Here is a 24,232-nt window from a genome sequence, read left to right as displayed (position 1 = left end):
AAGGTTCCAATTACTTCTGGAAGGTAGTACTCATTTGTCTCATGGAAAACCAAGGTCTCTTCTACATTGAGCTCCAATGTGTATGTCTTTCTTTTTATAAGAATTTCCGGTCTTTTATCCATAAAGTTTAAACATTGTGGGAAGAATCCAATATTTCATTATAGTTGAGGTCCTACCATAAAACTTCTGAGGTTGATGATAGTGTCTGGGTTCATTTTGCTTGCCTTTCCTCTACCAATAGATTTCTTCTCCGGTCTCAAAGATCTGGAGTCACTATTAGAGTTTATGGTCATCATTAGTGACCTTTTTGAAGAAGAAGAATTGAGATTGATTTTCCTTCTAGGGCCAGGAGATGGATCATCTAAAATGTTCTCTGTGCCACAGATCTTGGAGTTGCACCTGCCATTCTGATCATAAATATGTGTGTCTGTGTGGCATGGGGGTCTGAGCTTGGCAAATACATAGCAATTGCCATCTGCTAAAGCAGAAAAGATTTGAAAAGTGGGAAAGGAGAGGTATGAAGGGGTAGAATTTCAGAAACTTTCTTCCCCGGGAAGTTCATGTATTGAAAAGCCAGGTATCTGGCCAGCCAGCCACATATCTGAAAAAGCTGATCAGGGCTTCCTCTGCTAGATTAAAAAAAAACTGGTGGGAAAACTGTGAAAACCTGGTGGTCTCTACAACATCATGATTTATCTTCCCTGAGAGGAGGAAGAGAACAATTTAAAAACCTCTAAGACTTCTCTGACTGAAAAAAAAAAAAGGAATTTGGTATCAAACAAATTTGGGAAATGCTGTAGACTATACCTACTTAATGCCTATGAGAATATGGAAAGGAAAGTTATGCTGTAAGACACTCATTGAACCACGAGAGAGAGATGATATTGCCCCCAGAGGACATCTGCCAATGTCGGAAGACATTTTTGGTTATCACAACCAAGAGGATATGCTACTGGCATTCTAGCGGGTAGAAGCTAAGGATTCTGCCAAACATCCTAGGATGCCCAGAATAACACCCCACAACAAAGAAGTATCTAGTCCCAAATGTCAATAGTGCCGAGGCTGGGAAACCCTGTTTCAGACCTATTCACAAGTCATGGAACACTTTCTGTACCACTGTCTCGGTCTCTAGTAAGAAACTGGTCTCCTACTTCCCAGATAAAAATGCTCACTAGGATTAATTATGCTTTTATAAAAGTACTCCCCCCAAAAAACTCCTAAATATTCAACTCTGAAACCAATTCCTAGTGCATTACACATGTGCAAATTCTACCATGAATGAGGGAGGTGCTGTTTGGTTGAAACATAAAAGGCAAAGGAATCTACCTATCGATATCTACCTATCTATCTATCATCTCTATACTATCAGTGCTATCAGTTCATGCAATCCAAAAGTATGAACATGTTGGAATAACCCTTGTTTTCTTAGAAATCCCCATCCTCATTTATGCCTTTCTATCCAAAGTGACCCCTGCCAAAGTTGCCATGCGGAATGTCTATGGACCACACTGGGCACATCTGTACACATCAACAACTTCCCCTCCCGGCTCCAGAAAAGATTGAATGACACTGCTTGTTGGTTTGCAAATTCATAATCTGGTGAGACAACTTTGAAACCTCCTATTTTCAGTTCATTCTTGAAAATCTTTGCCCTTGCTGGGTTCCTAGGATTCCACATACTACTTAATGGAAAATTTGACTCTCCAGGGAGAAGTGTTTTCTGATAGCTAACCACAGTCACTCCACAGGGCTTGCAACTGTGACTTCAGCCTTGACTTTTGATCATGAGTCCTCCCTCTCCTATGGGGACCATGCTGTGCACTATAGGATGCTTGGCAACATCCCTGGCTTCTCTTCATTAGATGCCAGTAACACCCGCCCCCCCAAACCCATTTATGACAACCAACGATGTCTCCAGACATTACCCAATGTCCACTGGGGGATAAATATCACCCCCGATTGAGAACCCTGAAAAATCCCAAGGTTTTCAGAAAGTCCTTCAACAAACTCTCAAAACTGAATTGATTTTAATTCATTTGGTGGGGGGCAGGGCACACAGAGCCTTTTTTTGGATGGGGGGTGATAAAAGGACCTCTGAACATCAACAAGGTCAAGATCCTAGGCTAAAAGGGTTGGGAATCCCAGGTCTTAGAGAACATGACATGTACAATGTAAAATCAATTCCCAGGCACAGCAATGAAGATAGCAACTACAATGAAACAAACAGGCTCTTCTGGACAGCACTTCCTCCCTGACATCACAGTTGTGACCTGCCACTGCTAAGGGGTTCCCAGATACTTCACAGCTGATTAAGAGACAACCAAGGAGGAAATCATGATTTCACTAAGAAAGGGCCAACTGCAGTGCAGGAATAGGTGAGTTGGTTGGGTGAGGGCTTTTTATGAAGCACAAGGAAAACAAACAGCACATATTTGTGGAAAAGTTCTTTAGCTTTCAAAGGATTCTGGGCTTTGACTGGGGAGCAATGGATTAAAAAAGGGGAGTCTGCATTTGGCCAAGTATTTACTAGAATTTACTAGGAAGACCAGCAATGAAAGTCTGGATTTCCCTGGGAAAAGGGGAGCAAAAAATCACACCATTCCCAGAGGCCCTTGCATTTTAGCTGCCTGGGTGGGAGGGGTGGACGGAGGTAGGGGGGAGGAGGAAGAAGAGGTTCATGAGAAAAAAGCCAATGAAAAACTAGGAAAGATGCTGTTTACGCTGAGCTCGGACTAGAGCACCCACTTTTATTATGATGTTACAGTGCAAATCTGAGATTAAAAACAGCTTCCTAAAATGTGGTCAGAATTTTTAAAGCCCTGAAATAAATCCAGACCTACTCTCTGCTTCCTTGTGAAGTCAAATACACACTCTGAACATATTTATGTTTCTTTAAGAATTAAAAAAGAAATAACTTATTTTGAAAAATTTCAAACTTAAAGAAAAATTTTAAGAACATCACAAAGAACTCCCTCTGCCCCTTATTCAGACTCCCCAACTGTCAACATTTCACCACATTTGCTCCCTCCTTTGTCCTCCCTAAGTATATACATATATGCCATTATTATTTTTTCTTTTCCTGAAAAATTTGCAGACATAATGTGCCATCATCTCTCAAACTCTAATTTCCCCAAATCAAGGACACTTTCCTACATAACTACCATACAACTCTCCAAGTCAGGAAATCACTATTGCTACACCACCAGCATCCAAACCTATGTGTTTCTTTTTATGATTCCCTCCTGCAAGTTAGCTCTTTATTTCCATAGTTGAGGCCCGTGCAATAAGGATATCAGCTTCTGAGTAGTTCATTCATTCACTCATTCATTCATTCATTTCAATATTGTTGACAGTATGCCTACTGTGTGTAAGGCACCAAGCTTGGACAGTGGACATCTACAGCCCAAAGGAAACTTGGGGCAATTCAGTAAATGATTCGGTTAAAAAGATTTTCACTTGAAATGTGGTGGCTATGTCTACATTTCTTCCTTTGTTCTAGTTAGAAAAAGGGAGCAAAACCACGTTTTGTTTCATTTTTTTTAATGTCATCTCTTCCCTCACTTCATCTTACACACCTCCCAAACCATAACCACATCTTAACATGCACTTGCCACATGGATGGAGGAATACATCAGTATTTGGGCGAACGAGGGGCAAAGAACGAGGTGAACGCGAGGGCAGAACTCACAGTGGTTGACTCTACTACCAAGGGGAAGGAATAAGCCTTAGCATTGCCAGAAGATTTCAACTCCTGTAGCTTAGTTTTAACTCAAGAAAGAGTATGGAAGATATCTCAATGCATTTAATGTGTTTTATTTCAAGCAGACAGTTATTACTGTGAGATCACTTTTTAATAAACTTTAATTTCATCATTTTTCATAATTCACTTGTAGTGCGACAGCATATCACATTCTACAATAAACCTAATCACCACAAACATCTACAAATCCCCTAACTGGCTTGACCAAAATCTAATTTCTCATCCTAATTACCTATGTATCTACTGAACAAAGAAAACACTTAGATTTATTACCTCCAGTTATTCTATTTCTCTTTGTATATTAAAATGTCAGAAATATCACATAATGTGTGCTTAATAAATACTTCATGCTTTTTTTCCCTCCAAGTCTTCCAGAAAGCCCCAATCTTGCTCTTTACCTGGTTTAATTTTAAGAAAAACAATTTTCTCATATTCATCCCTTTAGAGCTCTGAGCAAAATCTGTAAATGGCTCAATAGTTCCAGAATGTTTCAAGCAGTTACCATCTGGAGAAACAGAAAATCTTAAATTGTAGACATCCTCCTTCCACAGCTTTTCACCACTTCACCAACTAAACAGCAAGATGAGGGGATTATATCTTGGTTACCAAGCTCAGAACCTGGTTCAGCCACAGTTTGACCTAGAACCAACTAGCTAATTTATCTGATGGTGCCAAGCTCATCAAGTAGAAGAGGTTAAATTTGATAATGTGAGTGAATTGCTTTGCATAATTTCTAGCAGAAAGTAAATGCTCCGAAATGTAAGTGATTGTTATAATAAAAAGTCAAAGCTGTCACAATAATTATGGGAGGAAATGCACTGTATAAAACTGAGGGGAAACAGCTCTTCTGCACATAACTGAAGCAATCCATTCATCTACTTTCTGAGATACTTCAGAAGAAGGTGGCTTAGAGAGAGTTATTTGACTTATTTCCCATTTTAGTACACAGACAACCTAAGAGTGAGGATAATAAATGAAAAAGGGCTTCTAAAAACAGACCACCTGAACGGTTTATAGTTTAATTCAGATGTCACCCTAAAGGGGCAAAAAAACCCCACAACTCTATCTGGTCGCTAGAAAAGAGAACTGATGACATCATCAGCCAATTTGCAGCCAATGTCGTTACATACATTTTAATTTCTGGGTGCATCAGTACAGGGTATGAACATGAAACAAACCATAATGGTTTTCTTAACACTGGGGAGGCAAAGTTAAATGACGGCAATTATAGGGATGGAGGAGACACAGCCTCAGCTCTGATTCTTCTGAAGTGTCTTTGAGACAGCTCCATAAACCTAATCTACTCAACCTTTACCTACAGAGCTCAGGGAATATGAAAGTTGCCTTCTTGAAACTTCTCCTTCAAAGAGGAAATGGTCTCTTGGAATTCAAGCTTCTACAAGGTGGTTACCTGGCATTGTCCATTTTTGCCCTCTCCTAAAAAGCATCATTACACCTTGCCCTTTCGACCCATAGAACACATAAACATTCTTTCTCCTTAACTGAACTTACTGCCATGATGAACTTGAACTCTGAGATGCAAAAGAGGGGAGTTTGTTTTAACAGCTGCTTTTATGTGGAGGCCCTGGAGTTACTACTCTAAAGACAGCTGGTTCTGAAAGGCTCTTTTTTTGTTTTTAGGTTTGACCATTGTATTTTTCTTTTTTTTAACATCTTTACTGGAGTATAATTGCTTTACATTGTTGTGTTAGTTTCTGCTGTATAACAAAGTGAATCAGCTACACATATACATATATCCCCATATCCCCTCCCTCTTGCGTCTCCCTCACACCCTCCTTATCCCACCCCTCTAGGTGGTCACAAAGCACCAAGCTGATCTCCCTGTGCTACTTTTTCAATGCCCAGCTGTCAGGGAACACCCACTAAAGTGTTCCCAAACAATGGTGCAAAACAGAAGAATGGCAAGAGGATGGTACTTATTAGATGCAAGGGCATCCTACATAGGGACCCATTACATGCTGACATAGGGCTTTTCTCCCCAATTTATTTTAATAAGTTTACTGATCCCTTGGCTAGTTGAATATTAATTGCTAATTGCCTGAGGTTGCCCTGTCTAATACGGTAGCCACCAGGCACAGGTGGATGTTTATATTTAGAGTAATTAAGTTAAGTACAATTTAAAATGCAGTATCCCTATTGTACTTGGCCACATAATAAGTGCTTAATATTAGCCACATGTGGCTAGTGGCTTCCATATTGGAAAGCAAAGATAGAGAACATTTCCAACATTGTGGAAAGTTATTGGACTGCTTTGGTCAAGGCATAACCTCATTCTAATAAGAGAAAGGGGATGCAGGCCTGGTTAAGAATGGTGGCTTTGTAGGTTCAGCCTATACTGATTCTTTTCCATACTACTTCCTGTACACTCTTTTCTTGGCTGCCAATTTTCTATTTTATAAATTTCTGGAAAGGGATGTTGCAGTGATTAAAACAATCCATGAAAATGAACAACAGCAAGAAGCAAAGATGGTGATGTGGCAATCCACACATTCCAGATCTTTTTATTGGTACCTATTAAATAACAAAGGGGGAAATGTACTCTCAGCCACAACTTCCCACGCTGGTGTGGAGGCTGAGGACCCCAGACAGGAGAGGCAGAAAGCCAGGCCCTCCACTTATCCTGGCTCTCAGACCCCTGAACTCATGTTTGGGTTCTAATGTAAAGGTGAACAGAAGCATATTTCCTGACAGGAGGTTTTGAAAGGTTCCATGCCATCAGCGAGAGGGCATTTATCACTGAAAATTATTAAGCAACTGCACATTTAAAAGGAAAGACAAGATCAATAATTTATATCAGTTGAACAAAGATCATTACAACATGAAGATATATATATATATCCTAATAGCAATTTGTATTTTTATGGTTGTAGTGAGGCTTCCAGGAAAAAACTGTCAGTTCTATATGTATTCAACTTTTCTGTTTCCCCAATAGAATGAATAGCTCTGGCTGTTCATTGCTGTATCCTTAGCATCCAGAACAGACTAGCCCCACAGTAGGCTAAAAAATGACTTTTTTTTTTTTAAAGGAATGACCCAGAGTCTTTTACGCCCTCCTCATAAATCTTCCTCAACTGCCTTTAATAATCGCGATTCCCTCCCAGCCAATTAGACTTGGACTCAGCCTCTACCTCCCACTCCACATTCCAAAGTTTCCATTCCTGTCCATTCCAGAAAGGCAACTCGCTGACCTGAGTCAGGGGGGAGGACCTTCACTCCTTCTCAGGGTCTAATGTCTCTCTTACCCTTGCCCCCATCCCCGCCTTTGGACTTTTTAAGACTGTAAAAACAGAAATCTGTCAAGCTATCATGAAATATCAGCTGTCAGAAAGCAGGAACAGAATCTCTGATAGGCATACAATCACTGTAAATACGGAGGAAAAAAAAAAAAAGTCCAGCTAAGTTTTATCTCCAATGAAACAGATGCAGGCCAGTGTTTTGCTTTTTTAGAGCACATGTGAGATGAGTGGTTTACAGAGTCTTAATCTACCCTGAGTTCAAATAAACTTTGTAATTTCATATGTCATAATGTTTTCATTAAAAAAAAAACCTATCTTATTTTTTATACTCCACATTGATAGAGGCAAATAATGTGTTTCTTATTTCTTTCTTAAAAGACACTAGAAGTATGTTTAAGATGTGTCTTCATTAGTAAAGAAAAAAAAATCTTATATTTATAACAAAAATGCATACACATTTAATGTGATATTCCTTATAGCCCAAATCTTTATATCATCCTCCAAATCTGGCTATTATGATATTTTAAAAATAAAAAAGAGAGATGTTTTGCCATTCCCTAAACATACTCAGTTGTTTGAAGTGTTCATAGCTGCCGGTTATGGGAATTTACCAGTAAAAGTTATAAATTTAGATTTTCTGTTGCTGGAGTCAAAGGGGCAATGTCAGTATTAGCTAAATAATGTTGAGTCTAGATGGAGTGTGAGTTTTAGGCATATCCTTTTATTGAATATAAGCAGGAGCTTAAAAAAGTCATTCTGAACATGTGCTATTTCTTTCTACCAAAACAAACAGGACATTGGGAGACAGTGCTTTGGAAAAGATCCCTGGTGTTCTCCTTACTGGCTACAAGTAATAAATCCTTCCTTCTCCCAGGGGAGAAAAACAAAAAAGGTATATACTGACATTGAAGTTGTATCGCTAAAGAAGATTATCACACAGTCAAATGGATTCAGAAAAACACCTCTCTCAACAGGGTAACATGGGGGCTAAATGTGACACAGATTTGCTTCACTTGGCTTGGTACATAGTAAATACTCAGTAAACGTTAGCTACGATCACCTGCTTTGGAGAAGTTATCTTATTCAGCACCTCATAAAAAAACCCTCAAACGCATACAGGGACTCCCTTATTTTGGTCCTTACCCCCCCAGTTACCATAACAAACTACAGGGCAAAATGGAGGCTCAGCAGGGGAATGTGGAACCAGCAGAGATCTGAGGTCATCTTTATGATTTATCATTTTTTGAAAAGTGCAGGTTCTCTTAAAACTTTCAAGTTACTGTTATGTTTTCTTTATTTTTCTTTAATAAGAAAAGCTTCTGATATGTATTGCAGGTGAACAAATAACAGAGTTGACAAATGTTGTAAGTCTTTTACAGTTATTTGAACACAAAGAATAAGGTATGATCAAATTGATGCACATTAGGTGAGCTTTTTCCTGTACCTGGCTCCTCTGACATATTCAGAACCATTTCTCCTAATCATTGGTTTTGTCTTCTGGCTATGCCTTAGCATTATCTACAAATTCAATAAATGGAGCATTCATATTTCATAGGTGAGACTCAATGAATCAAGACAACAGTATTAGAGAAGAAAATAAACCCAACAAAATATTAGGCCTCGTATGTTTTTGTTTATATCACTAAGCATCATTTCCAATCCAGAAATATTTTTTAAAGTATCCCTTTAAAATACACATTTATTATTATTATTATTTTTTGCAGTACGCGAGCCTCTCACTGTTGCGGCCTCTCCCGTTGTGGAGCACAGGCTCCGGACGCGCAGGCCCAGCGGCCATGGCTCACGGGCCTAGCCGCTCCGCGGCGTGTGGGATACCCCCGGACCGGGGCACGAACCCTCGTCCCCTGCATCGGCAGGCGGACTCTCAACCACTGCACCACCAGGGAAGCCCTAAAATACACATTCTGAACTATCCAATTACATAAAGCTTGCCACTTGGCTAACTCAGATTTGGGAGAGGGATGGTACAGGTTGGAGGGGATTTACAAAATGAAAACGTGTCTTTTTAAAACCAAAAGAAACATATACATGCATTTCTAAGCACACAGCCTATTTGCCTTTACAGTCTGCTGATAAACACTGATTTTTAAACATTGTATATAAAATTAAATAACATGGAAAAAATAAATATGCTTTATTATATAAACACATAGAAATCTGTACTGCTCAAAATATTCAGATAATACTAGGCTTGGCTGCTTAAAATGTATTCGGAAAGTATGGTAGTGATATTTACAATCTTTATTTTTGCTAGAGATAAATGTGGTGAGGTGATAAAATACTGATGTCAGACATTTTCTCTTCCTACCTACAGAAGCTGCAAACTTTAATATGAAAATGAGGTAGACACAAATTCATAAGTTGGCCAGGCAGAAACAAAAGCACAGTTCCTTCGTGAGCTCATAAATTCTCATTATCCGGGTCGACAGGCATTATTCCAAAGCACCTAAAGCAAGGCTCAGAGAACACATTTAGGTTTTGGCATGAAAAACTCACACAAGCAATTTCTCCTAAGGAGAACCATGGTCTCCAAGGCAATCAGCAAGCAGATACATGGGGCAATGCAAAAAGGAAGGCTGGAGGACCATCTTGGATAGGTGACATCACCTAGCAACCTTTTTGATTTTTATCTTGAAGCAGCTTACTCTAGAATGCTACAGATTTTTTAACCCACTTCCCACTACAGTTTGACGGCTCTCTTTCCAATTTATCCCTCTAGTCACGGGATGTGTGCATGCAATAGGCAAATCAGTGTTAAGAACCTTATTTCAAAAATAAAACATTACCAAGTCAGAGTGCAAGGACACGTTCAAAAGAGGACAGAAAAGACGAAATCTGGGGAAGGTGTTTTCCACAATCACGATTCTAAGTCTCTAGTGACTTGAGCCAGAATTAAGGGTCTTAAAATGGGTACCTGAAGCCTACATTCACAAAAGCTTCATTTTAGAGAGTCTGGACACCACGCTAACAGCCATTTGGAGTTTCTCTCCTAAATGCTTCTCCTTAGTAACAACTGTTGAACTAGGCTATCTTCATTCTGACCTTGGAAAAGACCTACTCACACAGCAATAGTTGCTTCTCGACACTATCTCCAGCTTGGGAGTACTTGGGGAAGGAAAGCAACAAGGCCGGAGGGGGACTAAAGGCTACCCTTGGTCTCTAGTAAATCGAGTTCACTTTCTCTTGAAAGCAACATGTTAGCACCTTGAATACAGTTTTTGTTGTTGTTAATGTCACTCTCAGTTACAATGATGAAGCACCATAGAAGTGGCTTTATGGCTGTTAACACAATTCACTGAGGTATGCTTCAATCTAGGATTACTAAGAAATTGTACCAAAGCATCAATAAAAGTCAACATAAAAGTAAAATCCAAATCCTACAGTAGGAATCTAAAAGGCTGCCCTCACACACATAATTTAAGGAATATATTACAAATGGATCTATTTAAATAAAATGTTTTTGATTTAGTTGTTTTAAAAATCACAATAAAAAGCCTTGTAGAAGTGGTCTTGCTCCCAGGCTGCAGAGGCATTTGAATATATATTTGAATAATGATCACTTTACAAAGGAAGCATTAAAATTGCATAGGCAGCAAAAATGTTTTCAAAATCTGTGTATTTGCTCCTGTGCATTACAGAGCATTTAGAATCTCTCCTTTTTCTCTGTGTGTTTCAGAAAACTATGTGCAGCCGCAAGAACAACAACTACAATAAGAAAAACTTAAAGTCTTCAGTTAATTAGCAGATCATATTTTAAAATTTAAGCACTTTAAGCTCTTAAAATATCTGTGGGAGAGGGTGGTGATCCGGTGTAAAAAAAAAAAAAATTAAGCTGTGTTTAGAAAGTGTTCAAGAAAGAGAATGCTGTGGAAACTAATGTATATATACTATATAATATATATTGTATATATTATATACAATATATAGTGTATAATATTATATTATTATTATATTATATATACACACACACATACCCTTTGAGGGTTAGGAGTTGTTTTTTGGTCAATATTAAAGAAACACAACTTTTTAGAGAGCTACTAGATTTTTTTTTTTTTTTTTTTTTTTTTGTGGTAGGCGGGCCTCTCACTGTTGTGGCCTCTCCTGTTGCGGAGCACAGGCTCCGGACGCGCAGGCTCAGCGGCCATGGCTCACAGGCCCAGCCGCTCCACGGCATGTGGGATCTTTCCAGACCGGGACACAAACCCGTGTCCCCTGCATCGGCAGGCGGACTCTCAACCACTGCGCCAACCAGGGAAGCCCTAGATTTTTTGATATATACTCCAGTGTGGTATTGGTGTTGGCTAAGTGAAAGCGATGAAAATATAATGGGCTCAAGAGGGAAAATTTCATGAAAAATAATATGTAATAGGTGACTTAGGGAAGCTGGAATGTCAGAAGATGTTCTTGACATTCTAAGGTTATTTCTGATCTTTTTCAAAATGTTCATTTTGGGAGAATGCCAGTATTGCAGACGAAATACTCTGGGTGAACAATACATCTGAAATGCCCTTGAAAAAAATCCTCAGAGCCCAGCTGAATAGTACCAGTTGAGATAATGCTCTAAATTCTTCTAGATTTCTACTTAATACAAAGTACAGTAGTTATACAGCTAGTGTTCTACCTGCAGACACAATCTCTGACACTGAAACCCTTGACTCTTAGAAGTGTCAACAGGTATTAGCCATGTCAGGTCAGTTAATTGGCTCTTTAGTTGGTTTTAGGAATGATTAAGACTTTTCCTCAGAACCCTATGGAATAAAAAAGGCTTTTGGATATGACTTAATATAAGATTAATTCAGCTTCAGTGCAATTAATGTATTCACAGGAATGTTTACTCTATTTACATGAAACAGCCCTAATGACTCCATACCTATGGCACAATTTAGCCACAGTATCGTTTTGACATAGCCTATCCTTCTGTTTGCCAAGAGCTGCCCCAGAAGTTTGCATAGTATTTACAGAGGCGAATCTGTCTCACAATGTCATTTAAAAGTAGATCGCAAAGGAAGCCTAGGACCAAAGAAAAAAATGGTCTCAAACAGGCTTTGTGTCTTGATAGAAGAGAGAACATTTCAGATGCCTTGAATGGCATCAGGTCACTGAGTCCACTTTTGGTCTTTTGAATTTTCCAAATGGGTTCAGTCGATTTTGTGGGCACAACCTTTTTGGTGATTGTGTTGAGAGCTGTACCCGAGTCACAGAGAGGCAAGGTATAGTCTCTGAATCAAAAATTGCTTTGGGGGGCCTCCCTGGTGGCGCAGTGGTTGAGAGTCCGCCTGCCGATGCAGGGGATACGGGTTCGTGCCCCGGTCTGGGAGGATCCCATATGCCGCGGAGCGGCTGGGCCCGTGAGCCATGGCTGCTGAGCCTGCGCATCCGGAGCCTGTGCTCCGCAACGGGAGAGGCCACAACAGTGAGAGGCCCGCGTACCACAAAAAAAAAAAAAAAAAAAAAAAAAAAAAAATTGCTTTGGCCTCAATAAGCAGGTATCTTCCCACCAAAGTCAAAACTACCAGCTTAGAAAAAGAAAGAATATCTGCTTTTGAGTTGTCTGCTTAAATCACTTTGGAGCTTAATAACGGAACGGAGTTATTTAGTTTCTTCAACACACACACACACACACACACACACACACACACACAAATATATATAGTCTAGCTATAGGAAAGGATGCTACTTCTGGGTATTGGCAAAGGTTGGTATGAGGTACAAGTCACCTGTAAAGTCACTTTGGCAATCTCATAAAAAAAATTAATTCTGTTGTATGTCAATATGAAGAAAATAGCAGACTGTGTATAGCACAGTTTCAGGGATGCCCTTGTGAGGAGGATAATTATCTGTCTCAAAGGAGTGACCCAGAACACCTTGGAATTGGGCATGTTAGTTACATATTTTGCTTAACAAACATGAATAGTTAGGGCCGTACCGAACTCCAAGGGCCAGTACTCCATGCAGCATCTTGAGGACAAGCATGTGTGTTACATTGCTCTCGATCTGGAGGCTTGTCAAGAATTTCACAGCTCAGATCTAGAAACCGTTCCCCGCTGGGCCGCTGACAGACCACCAGTCTTGTCCGCAAGCCTCCACCGCACAGCTTAGTACACTGGAAGAAGAAAAAGGAAGGCTGCAGTTATTTTGCCTGAACAGCCAGTGGCAAATTTTCTTTTCCTGTAAGAAAAACGTCTTAGCCAGACTCTATTACAGCATCCGGCAAGATAAGTCTGTAGGCAGAATGAAGCTGAGTTACCAAAAGTAATATACACAGCAGACCAGAGCCCTCTACTTTCATGGTAGGTATTGTTTACTGAGCATTTGCTCTTCATCTGTACTAAGTGCTTTTATATATATTATCTCATCAAGAGGACAGTGAAATTATTTGCCGCATTTTATATATGGGGCAACTGAGCTTAAGAGTTTCACTTGATCAAAGTCAATTCAACAGCAGGTGTCTAGGATAAGACTACAGCCTTTTTTTGAGGTATTCAAAACCAAAAATCAAAGAAACAAAAATCTAAAAACCACTCAGTACCAAATAAAGGAAATAATGACTTAGCTGGTTTTATTTTCTGGCAACCTCTAAGAAGTTGTAACCAACCTTTGTCTATTCTGTGACTCTAGTCTCCACAGACCTTTCTGACGTTCAAATATTTTATGTTATCTCTGAATCTGAGCATAATGATGGTTTTCCCCTAGGATGAGTAAACAGTGTGGTGGGAACATTGGATAAGGTTCTGACTGTTGGCTAGACCCACACTTCTGAGGCAGGAACAAGTTGTATTTCTTGGACAGTACCGCTGTGCTCACATCCAGGAACACTGACTGTTCCCCTGCTGTGTCAAGGCCAGATCTCCCACAGAATTTGGAATGATCTGGTCCGTGCTGACAGCCAGCATCCCAGCAAATGCGCGTACTCTCCTGGCTTCTATCCAATTACAGAAGCTGAAGCACAGGCCCCATGGGACAGAACTTTACGAGGAGTTTTGGGAAACCCACAATATACACGTCTCCAAACCTGACTTCCCCTTCCGGCCTTTCAGCAAAGCCCTCCAGAATGACGTATTATCACCGAAAGTTAAAACTCTCCGTTACAAGTGCCTATGACTACTAGGTTACATGGATGAAAGCATGAAATGTGGACACGTGATTTCGTTTAGCCAGGGGTGTGGACAAACATGCCCGTCCATCTCATGTGTCTTTGTTCCCCTGTTGGTGGGGGGGTGGGGGGGTCTCCACGATGTTAATCCTCGTGTGCTATTTTATAAATTTTACAGCCAAGACAGAACAACTCAACAAACTCTAAATATGGGTTCTCCCTGTGGATTCAAGAGTAGAGAGATATATTCTTTGTTAATTAAATACAAAACAATAAGCATCTAAGTCCTACACATGACAGTGGCTCAAAACCCCATTCGATAATAATAGTAATGCTAATGCTAATGAGTATTATTGGGAGTAATAATACTGATTATCATTATTATAAAAGCAGTTAACTGTGATTGAAGGCTACGGGCTAGGCTTTGGACACGCACTATCTCATATAATAGATGTGGACACTGTGAAGTGAGTGCCATTATTATTCCCATTTATAGACGAGAATACAGACATTTGGCAAAGTTATATTATTTGTTAAAGCCACAAAGCTTGTAAGAGCCAGGCCTGGGAATGGGACCCAGTTTTGTCTGCTCCAAATATTCTATTGCCTTTCATCGGTCATAGCAGGCAATTCTTAAAAGTTAAGAGCTGAAGAATTTTATTATTTGAGACTATACAGCTAATTATTCATTTCTACAATTAAAATGAATCACCTTTGATGGGAATAACAGCTCCTAGTCATTCTGGTTCATCAGGGATTTGAAATATTAGGAGACACGATGCCATGGGAACAAGGTATATCACAAACACCCTAAAGCTATGAAGAAGATGGCAAAATTTCCATTGACTGATTTAACACACATTTTCAATCACTTTAAAAGCACCCATGTTTTAATCAGCAGAGGTTAACAATTTAAAGTAGCATTTATCTGCATTCTTTCCTAACTTTTCTCTCCTATGTAGTCAAGCTGTATCTACTTGGTAATAAATGCACTTTTAAAATAGTCCAGAATTAAGACAGTTCTCCTAGTTAACCTGAAATCAAGAAGCTTTAACAAGAGCTAGTTCTTTTCTTCAAATAAACTATGAACAATAACTGTTTGGTGTTTGTTTTTTCCCAAAGGATGTATAAGTGGAGTTTGCTCTCACCTCTCCCCAGCTGCCATAAGCCCACTGAGGGCAAGGGCCAGATTCGCAGGATCTCTGCTCATCGGGTTTGATTCTTTCCACGCAGTCGTTGGCGGTGTATCCATTTTCATCCTGACACACAACAACACGCCGCTGGGACCCACCAGCACAGGTACTGGAACACTGAACACAGCAGACATCAGTCAACAGGTTAATCCCTACCTCGATCTCCATCTCAGGGACACAAAAAGCAGCTGGTTGAAGGGTCAGAGACAAATGCGGCAGAGACCTTTCTCAAGTCGTCCACAATGGACAGAAAGCAATCCTGAGAACCTCCCTTCCGTGGGGCTGTTTAAAGTTCACGTCTTAGCAACACCTGGAGGGCAGAAACACGGCTTCCCCCTTGAGCAGGTTAGGTCTCAGTAGGTGTTTAATAAATGCCTAATGAGTGATCATGTCTTGGGATTTCCAAAGCTGTCCTATTCATCCTTTGCATCTCTGAGAGGTACAGACGTACTGACTGACACCACAGTCTACTGGGAAATTCTCTTCTTTTCAAAACTGCAAGCGCTTATTTAGAAACAACATTTAACTTTCCTTTCAACATCGGGGTCAAATCACATGATTCAGGAATTGCCAGTTGTTGAAATTAAGCTTCTGTACTAACTCCTTCAATTACCCAAGGAAAGCATCACGGAATGTCACTTACGTATCATTTCCTTGCAGGTAACGTTCCCGTCTCTCCCTTGGCAAAAGCCTCTACTTCCGTGGCTAATGGTAGCAAGATTTGTTTTCCTTCTTTATTTTTATTCCCCAGTGAACTTGAATTCCATGTTGACAGACCTCTCTTCGGGTGCACGAGCCTACTGCTTACTCGCCTCTCATGGTTGTCACAGAATTATGTTCACCCTTCAGCTAATTTCCCACACAAGCTTCTCATAGCTCTCTTATTTATCTACATCTTGAGTGTTTTTTTCTTTCCATAATTTCCTTATCTTTTGAAACACGATGTGCTTGCTAGTCTCCTTCACTCTGACCCTTAACTTGTACAATCTGTTTGCTTGTAAAACAACCATCTAGTCCTCCAAGCAACCCAATTCTCAGGAATTATCAAGTCTCCGACCGCATCTGCAACATTGTTTTGAGTTCCCAGTTCCAATGGCTGATTTGTGCTATCAAACCCCAGCTCAAACCAGTGTTATATCAAAATACCCATAAATAATGCTCCTTGCTGGTTGGCTTCTTCCATATAAGGATGTGAAAATGTTTATTTTTTGCTTATTGTACTGGACTTCAGTTCAATCTCCCTGCCTATGCTGGTCAAATTATGAATGATTTTCAAAAATACTGAGTTTAGGGCTTCCCTGGTGGCGCAGTGGTTGGGAGTCCGCCTGACGATGCAGGGGACGCGGGTTCGTGCCCCGGTCCGGGAGGATCCCACATGCCGCGGAGCGGCTGCGCTCGTGGGCCATGGCCGCTGAGCCTGCGCGTCCGGAGCCTGTGCTCCGCAACGGGGGAGGCCACCACAGTGAGAGGCCCGCGTACCGCAAAAAAAAAAATAAATAAATAAATAAAAATACTGAGTTTAATTTTTAAATGTAGAGCAGGAAAATAGATTTATGAATTCTGTCTGAACAAATATTTAGGTAATTTTTGATTTACAAAAATCCTACCTCTATTCTCTGAGGGTTCTGATATACTCACTCGAAACTTTAAAATATTTGTTTTCTACTTTTAAACAGCTTATTATGTGAGAAACAAAGAGAACTATTATTTTAATCGGCTTTGTTTGGGGACCAGAATTTAAAACATTAGGAAGGACCTTCCATATTGTAAACAGATTTGGAATATATATATTTTGGCCCTTGAATTTTTCCTTTGAAAATAAAATCTTGTATTATTTGTTTATTATGTCACCCGTGTTATTGTCCCAATAAAATGGTAAGCTCCTTCAGAGGGGATCAATGTCATACTTGTATTCCTATTAGATCCTACAGTGCTGGTCACAGGATCTACTGCCTGATCCAATTAGAGTTTCTAGAAGCAATAGTTCCATAAACCACATGCTACCCTCCCTTCAATATGGCTGAGTGGAGCAAGGAAGGATAACAAATCCAAGGTCAACTAATCTACTGGCTGCCCAGTGACCAGTCAGATGCTTCCTATTGAGAATGTGACCAAAGAGAGATAGCGCTCAGCTGGGGGCCAAGCAATTGCGCCATACAGTCTAGAACTTGTGCTTGCACAGTTCTGAACCCAGCATCGGCCTGGGTCTTTATACTCCCATACACAGGTGAAGTATTGTACATCATCTTTCTCCAGGTCCAATTTTGCCATTTTTTGATTAACAGGGATTCTTAGTTCCATTCCCATGTTGCAGAATTTCACTCTGGACTTATTTTGTTAACAATTTTCCTGTCCTCTTCAGATGACATATTTTCCCAGGTAAACGTTCCTTCGAACAAACCCTGTACCTATCATCCACACTGAACAAAACAAGAGAGAATGGCCACTAGGGAAGCAAGAGATGATGGACATCTGGTATTTTTATCTGCCTACTATACTTCCCCTTAACACCTGGCAGCCCAATTTTCCTCTAAGGAATCACTGCTCCACCAATGGATGTCACCTTAGTGGGACTGTGTTTTAAGATGCTCTACATTTCCCTGATCAAGGAGTAAGAGGAACGGGCTGCCAATCAGACTTTCCTGGGAATTTGAATCCTGAGCAGAGCAACTCAAGGGTCGTTCAGAGTTGAAAAGGGTTCATTAAGACAGAAACTCCTTAAAGAAATTATACTGGGACTTCCCTGGTGGTGCAGTGGTTGAGAGTCCACCTGCCGATGCAGGGGACGCAGGTTCGTGCCCCGGTCCGGGAGGATCCCACATGCCGCGGAGCGGCTGGGCCCGTGAACCATGGCCACTGAGCCTGCACGTCCGGAGCCTGTGCTCCGCAACGGGAGAGGCCCACGTACCACACACACACACACACACACACAAAATTATACTGTAGATACTGTTACATCTAGAGATCAGAGATTGGCATTTGGCCTGGGGGCCAAATCTGGCCTGCAAGCTGTTTTTATAACTGAAGTGTTATGGGAACACAGCCATTTCCATGTGTTTACATAGTGTCTATGCCTGCTTTTGTGCTAAGACAGCAGAGCTGGTTAGCTGCAACAGAGACTGCATGGTCCACACAGCTGAAAATATTTATTACCTGGCCCTTTGCAGAAAAAATTTGCCAACCCCTAGCTAGATCCCTGAAGATGTTCTGGTCCCAGTCTCTACTGGGGCTAAATGAACAGTATTGTTTGTTTTGCTTTCCCTTGAAGGAATCAGTTCCTTTTCTTTTGCTTGCAACCAGAGACCCCTAGTTGGTAACACACCAAAAAACTTACAGAAGGTTCAGGTTTACGCAAAAACATACTGTAAAATGAGGTTCTGATTCCAGAAACTACTGAAAACGTTAGAGTCCCATTCTCTAGTGTTCATGATTCTTTGCTGCCTTTCCTGCTGTGGCAGGCAGGAAGAACCATGCATCCCGAACCACGCAGAGGTGTATACACATGCCACACTCTCCTGGGAGTAAGTCAGGCACGTCAGCCTAGAGCTGAAAAATCACATTGTCCACCTTCAGCCTCACTTAACTTAGAAAAAAAAAAATCCCCAAACAAAAAACAGGCACAATGAGAAGAATGGTATTGCCCACTGCTGCAAAAAGGTTACCTAATCCTCCCTAATTGGGAACTCTGCCCAAGGGCAGAATCATTAAATCTTAAAGGAATGCATTATCCACAAATGTAGTCCTAAATAAGAATAGCTTTCAGTGCCTTTTTTTTTTTAAGTTCTAGTGTTATCATTAGAATACACATGTTTGAGTTGTGAATTTTTTCCACTGGAAAAATCATGGGACACTCAGTGATGACCTCTCTTGATCGCCCTTTAATTTCTCAGAACCCAAATTTCTTCTAACCCAGGCAAAGGAAGCCTCGAAGTGGGAAGTAAGGGAGGAGAATGAGGTGGTGAAGGTCCCAGGCAGATGTTCTGCTTACAACCAACAGGTGCAGTGTGTGAAAACACTCAGTGGCTATCTGCATTCACAGGAAAGTAAACCTAATTTATTGAAACATAACCATGGTGGGAAACTGACAGGTTCCTTCTAATGCTTTTTAGTCCAGAAATAATTAAACACAATTAGCAGTACTAGAAGGAAATGAATAGTAAACAATTAAAAAGAAGACTTCATGAGTGATTAATAAACACCAAACTCCCCATACCTCCCCAGGGTCTCTTGCTACCTTACCCCTCCTGAAGTTCCTTTAGACATGTCCAGTATTCCACAATAAAATTATTTTTTGGAAAATTATTCAATAAAAATTCTGAAACTTTCGAGAGCATATTTTTCCTTTGAATGCTGGCTAAATATTATTTGTCAAGGTCTTCCTAATTTGAAGGACAAAGATAACGATAACAATAAAAATAATCGTCGACATTTATTAAATTTTCACGATGGTGGGCAGAGTGTACAACACTATATTTGCATCGTTGTATTTAATGCTTACGACAACCCAAGAAAGTTGGAGTTACTGTTAACTTTGTTTTACAGATGAGGAAACAGGCTCCAAGAGGAGAGGGGACCTGCCAAAGATACCAAAATCTGATAGTGCAAGTCCTTGGATCAAACAGAGGCATCTTTCCTTAAAGCCTGCGCTGATAACCATTCAGTTACGGAATTTTCCCTCTAAGCACAGATTTTACCCAGCCTCGTCCTTCTCTCCTAATCCAAGACAATGATCTACTATTACAGATGGCATAGCAATTGTGCCATTTCAAGACTACACTCATCTGGAAAATAGCAAGAAGGAAAATGACTTTCATTAAAAACTCCCTTTCAGAAAAGTTCTTTTGCCCTTTTAATTTTCCTTCAGGTAGGAGCTGCCTGCCACCTCCAGGATCAATCATCACAGCTTCACATTACCTTCCAGGAAGCTGCCTGATCAAATCATCCAGCAGTGACACCCCCTCCCCTCCACCCAGTTAAGGTAGCTTAGAAGGTGCGGGCAGACTGTCTCAAGTGACACCGCTTCCGGGACTGCAATTAAGCTCAACAAATGAAAACGCACAGTGTCAATCCCTTCTGACATAAATATGCTCCAGAGGTGTTTCTAGTTTGTTTCCCTCCAAGCACTACATCAAATGAAAGAGAAGAAAGCAAATTCGCAAAGGCTTCAGGGAATACTCACTGCTCCCCAGGGGCCGGTCCTCCACTGGTTTCCTCCGAGCACGTGGGTGCGGCTAGGGCTGACGCTCCTGGGGCGATAACCCTCGTTTTGGAAAGGGTGCTGAGCGAGGCCACCGTCTGGGGTCCGCTGAGGGCATGGTGACATGGAACAGTCCTGGTCGGTTTCTGGGATATAATCCAGGTCACACTCGATTTGATCGATCACGTGGTCACTGTAGTTGACACAGACCACTTGCCGGGTGGTCCTCCCTTGCCCACACGTCACGGAGCACTATATTGGACGTTCAGAGAGAGAAAGGGTGGTTCAGCCAGTCGCTCGGGCCCAAAACCCTGGCATCTCCCTGTCTCTTTTCTTCCCACCTCATGGTCATTTTCATGGAGAAGCCCTGTCGGCCCAGTATGCAAAATACTTCCCAATCAGCCACTTCCCACCATCTCTGCCATCACCTCCCTAGTACAGGCCACCGCCTTCCCTTGCCAGGACTATTGCAGTAGCCTTTCAGCTGGGCTCCTGTTTGTAATCTTGACGTCTTCCTCCCAACCCAAGTCTGTTATCCACGTATCATAAAACATGACCCTTGCAAACAATAGTCAGATCATGTCATTCACCTAGTGACTTCCCAATTCACTGTGAATAATGTCCACAGTCCTTACCTTGACCTAGTAGGCCCTTCATGATGTGGCCACTGGCTACCTTTTTGACACATCTCTTACCACTCTCCACACTGCACTCCAGCCCCATGGGCCTTATGGATGCTTTTTGAGCAGGCCAAGAACACTCCCGTCTCAGGGTTTTTGCAGCTGCTCTACTTTCTGCTGTACAACACGGATATCCATGTGGTTCACTGCTTCACTCCATGCAAGCCCTGCTCAATGCAATGTGAGGCTTTTCTGACCACCTTGTCTAAAAGCACATCACCTCTTTCTCTCTGCCATTACTGTGTTTGACCTTTTTTCTGGTATGTATCAGTATCTGGTGCTATATCGTATATTTATATCTTTATTGCTCACTGACTGGAATCGCCATTGGAATGATCTTCATAAAGGCAAGGACTTTCTTATTTGTCAGTCACTGCTCTTCCTAAATACCTGGTAGACAGGTAGACAGATGGATCTGATAGATGTACGTGTGTATGTTTGAGAACTCAGGGCGTGAGAGTGAGATTATCTACCATTTACTGAGCACCTTCTTTGTTCTAAGCATTTAACAGACAGAAGCTCAAATAATCCTTACAACAGCCTTATAAGGTAAATATTCTTTTTGGCCTCTTTTAAGAGCAGAAGAAACTGAGGTTCAAGGACTAACACCAGACTGCTCAAGGTCATGCAGCCAGTTAATGTCAATGTCTGGATTTTTACACATCTCTGAATCCACCTCTCAAATTTCATATATGTATTATGGTATTTATTGAGATATTCATCTACATTCTCTTCACCTGTCCTAAGCTCTGTATTTCCTGGACTTGGGAGCTTTTGCAAGACAGAAAGCAGGAGTTACCCGAACACAAAGGTTTTTCTACTTTTATAAAAGTCCACAGGTGGTTCCTGGTGTGCACAGGAGGCTGGGTCCCCAGCGTTGCCTGAGGGTTCCTACTTCTCCCTCTCGGCAGGGAAGCCAGAGGCACAGGACTTGAAGGGACCATGGGATGCAGGAGGCACCCAGATGCAAGTTGAGGCCCTCCCCTTACTCCCCCCACTTCTCCCTGCTACTTCTGGTACTCCGCAAGCCTACTACATTCTAATGTGACTTGGCTCTGTTAAGACTGCATTTTCCAACCAGCCCAACAGGATGTGGGCTTAAGGGGTTGTAAGTTGATTTACACATTTTTAAAAAATGTGCATTTCTTGCACATCTGGCTAAGATTCATACCAGCTGCACATACGCGGAGAAGAATATCTCACAACCAAGTCCAATTCTAAAACAGTGCCCGTTGACCTTGGGGACCCACGACTAGTCATCCTCCTTACAGCTCCCCCAGTCCTCTCCCAATTCCAAAGAATTCACTTGCTTACCGGGTTCCAGTCCAGAGCCTTCCACCGCCCACAGGGGGTCACAGAACATTCCTCCTTTGCCACTGGTCTAGGGAGGGTTGCACAGGCACTCTCGTCAGCCACAGAGCCATCGTCGTCCCGACAGCTGACATATCTCATCCGGGTACCTTTTCCACAAGTGGCTGAGCACTGGGTGTTGGAATAAAACAATGCAGAAATGTTATCTGAAACAGTCACTCACTGGGTGGAAACCTACTTTCTCAAGTCGTGTCAGAGAACGTCTGCCTTCCCTCCCACCCTCTCTACTTCTTCCGTTCTTACTGGCGTCCAAGACCCAAATCGCCACTGGGTCCTTGGAGCACTGTGTGTGCTTCTCCTTGCTTCTGGGGCAGCGGGGGGAGGGTGACAAGATGGTAATTCACAGTCCTAGACGCGGATGGGAAGAAAAAGCCAAAGTTACCTTTCAGTCATGGCGTATACAAATAGAAGGACTAAGAATTCTAAGGTATCAGACTTCTGGGTGATTTGGGGCAAGTCACGTGACATCTCTCGGCCCCAACTACAAATTCAACTGTGAAATGGGATATAATCTGAGTCCCTTTGTGGGTGCCTTAATACAAAACCACATTTATTTACCTGTTTGTGTGAAGAAGATATTGTAAAATGACACACAATTTAGGAAAGAGCAGCATACCCTTTTAAAATGATTGTTAATTTTTGAAAACATTCTGCAGGCCAATTTCTGTTCCTACATTTCAATTCACTTCCTAATCAGATTTTGCTAACCATGAACTTGCTTTCCGAGTGTACCCGCAGATAGCTCCTGAGGCCCCGAAGAAGGTCAACTCTAGATACAAGAGGTGCGTTCAATATCACAAAGCCTAGAATTTATATCACACCCTTCAATCACTCAGAGGCAATTCCTATGATGGATTGAGGTTATCCATGCGTAGGTAATATTCCCAGATTTCCAAATGGGAAATCGGAAGTACACACCTGTTCACAATCATTCTCAGCCTCAGTGGTTATCAAATGTTCTTGGATTAAATACATACCCATTAAATGCCCAGGATGCCCTGAGCACAGTGCAAAGTGCTGGAGGCTCAGTGCTGAAGTGACTTTAGGAAGTTTAGCAACTGAGCAGGAAATTCTGTTACTTGGTTCAGACCTTGCCTATTCCTCTGCCTGGGGTCCAAAGAATGGCACAGGGAACTTGTCGCACAGTGAAAAATTTATTCACATGCTGCAGCTGCAGGAGCTGCCCTATAGTCAGTCCATGGATATTACTGAATAACTTAGAAACGTATGTTGTGAATCTCTAAGGGAGTCGCTAAGACCTTACTTTCTGCGTGTTTAGATGTCGCAGCTAATTCCCAGGCAATTATCATGCAGTGGGTTGGAACATTTCAATAAAAAAAAATAAAGATGACACAAGTCACAAGCAGTGTTTGGTTAACTGATCAGCAATGACAGCATGAACAACACTGCCATATTCACTTCCTTCTTTGAGACTCTGCATCCATCAACAACACACGTTGCCAAGTAGTAGACTGAGGGCACTCAGAGCTGAGGCAGTAGAGTGGCCAGATGGGGCCTCAGAGCATAACTTCTGGGTGTAGTCTGGGTTCAAATCCTGTCTTCTGCAATTAGCAAAGCTGATCTGCAAAGCCAAGTCTTCTCTTAACATATTCTCCTTACACAAATGATGCCAAAATCAAGGTCCACATGGAATAGCGTG

General features: G+C 41.4%; 1 protein-coding gene across 2 annotated transcripts in view; it reads right to left on the bottom strand.

Moving 5' to 3' along the window:
- The window catches only part of ADAMTS9 (ADAM metallopeptidase with thrombospondin type 1 motif 9), a gene marked incomplete at both ends in the record, with an annotated part of 174,625 nt that overhangs the window by 62,084 nt on the left and 88,309 nt on the right, over positions 1-24,232 (bottom strand). For both annotated transcript variants that reach the window (XM_079713901.1, XM_079713902.1), the window contains 5 exons: positions 12,965-13,141; positions 15,280-15,441; positions 20,504-20,773; positions 22,516-22,683; positions 22,816-22,920. In XM_079713901.1, the coding sequence (XP_079570027.1) occupies positions 12,965-13,141; positions 15,280-15,441; positions 20,504-20,773; positions 22,516-22,683; positions 22,816-22,920 (882 nt within the window). The remainder of the gene's footprint in view (positions 1-12,964; positions 13,142-15,279; positions 15,442-20,503; positions 20,774-22,515; positions 22,684-22,815; positions 22,921-24,232) is intronic.

This window comes from Hyperoodon ampullatus (genome assembly GCF_949752795.1).
Source record: "Hyperoodon ampullatus genome assembly, chromosome: 10".
Classification (NCBI taxonomy): domain Eukaryota; kingdom Metazoa; phylum Chordata; class Mammalia; order Artiodactyla; family Ziphiidae; genus Hyperoodon; species Hyperoodon ampullatus.
This window is presented reverse-complemented; position numbering and strand designations above follow the sequence as displayed.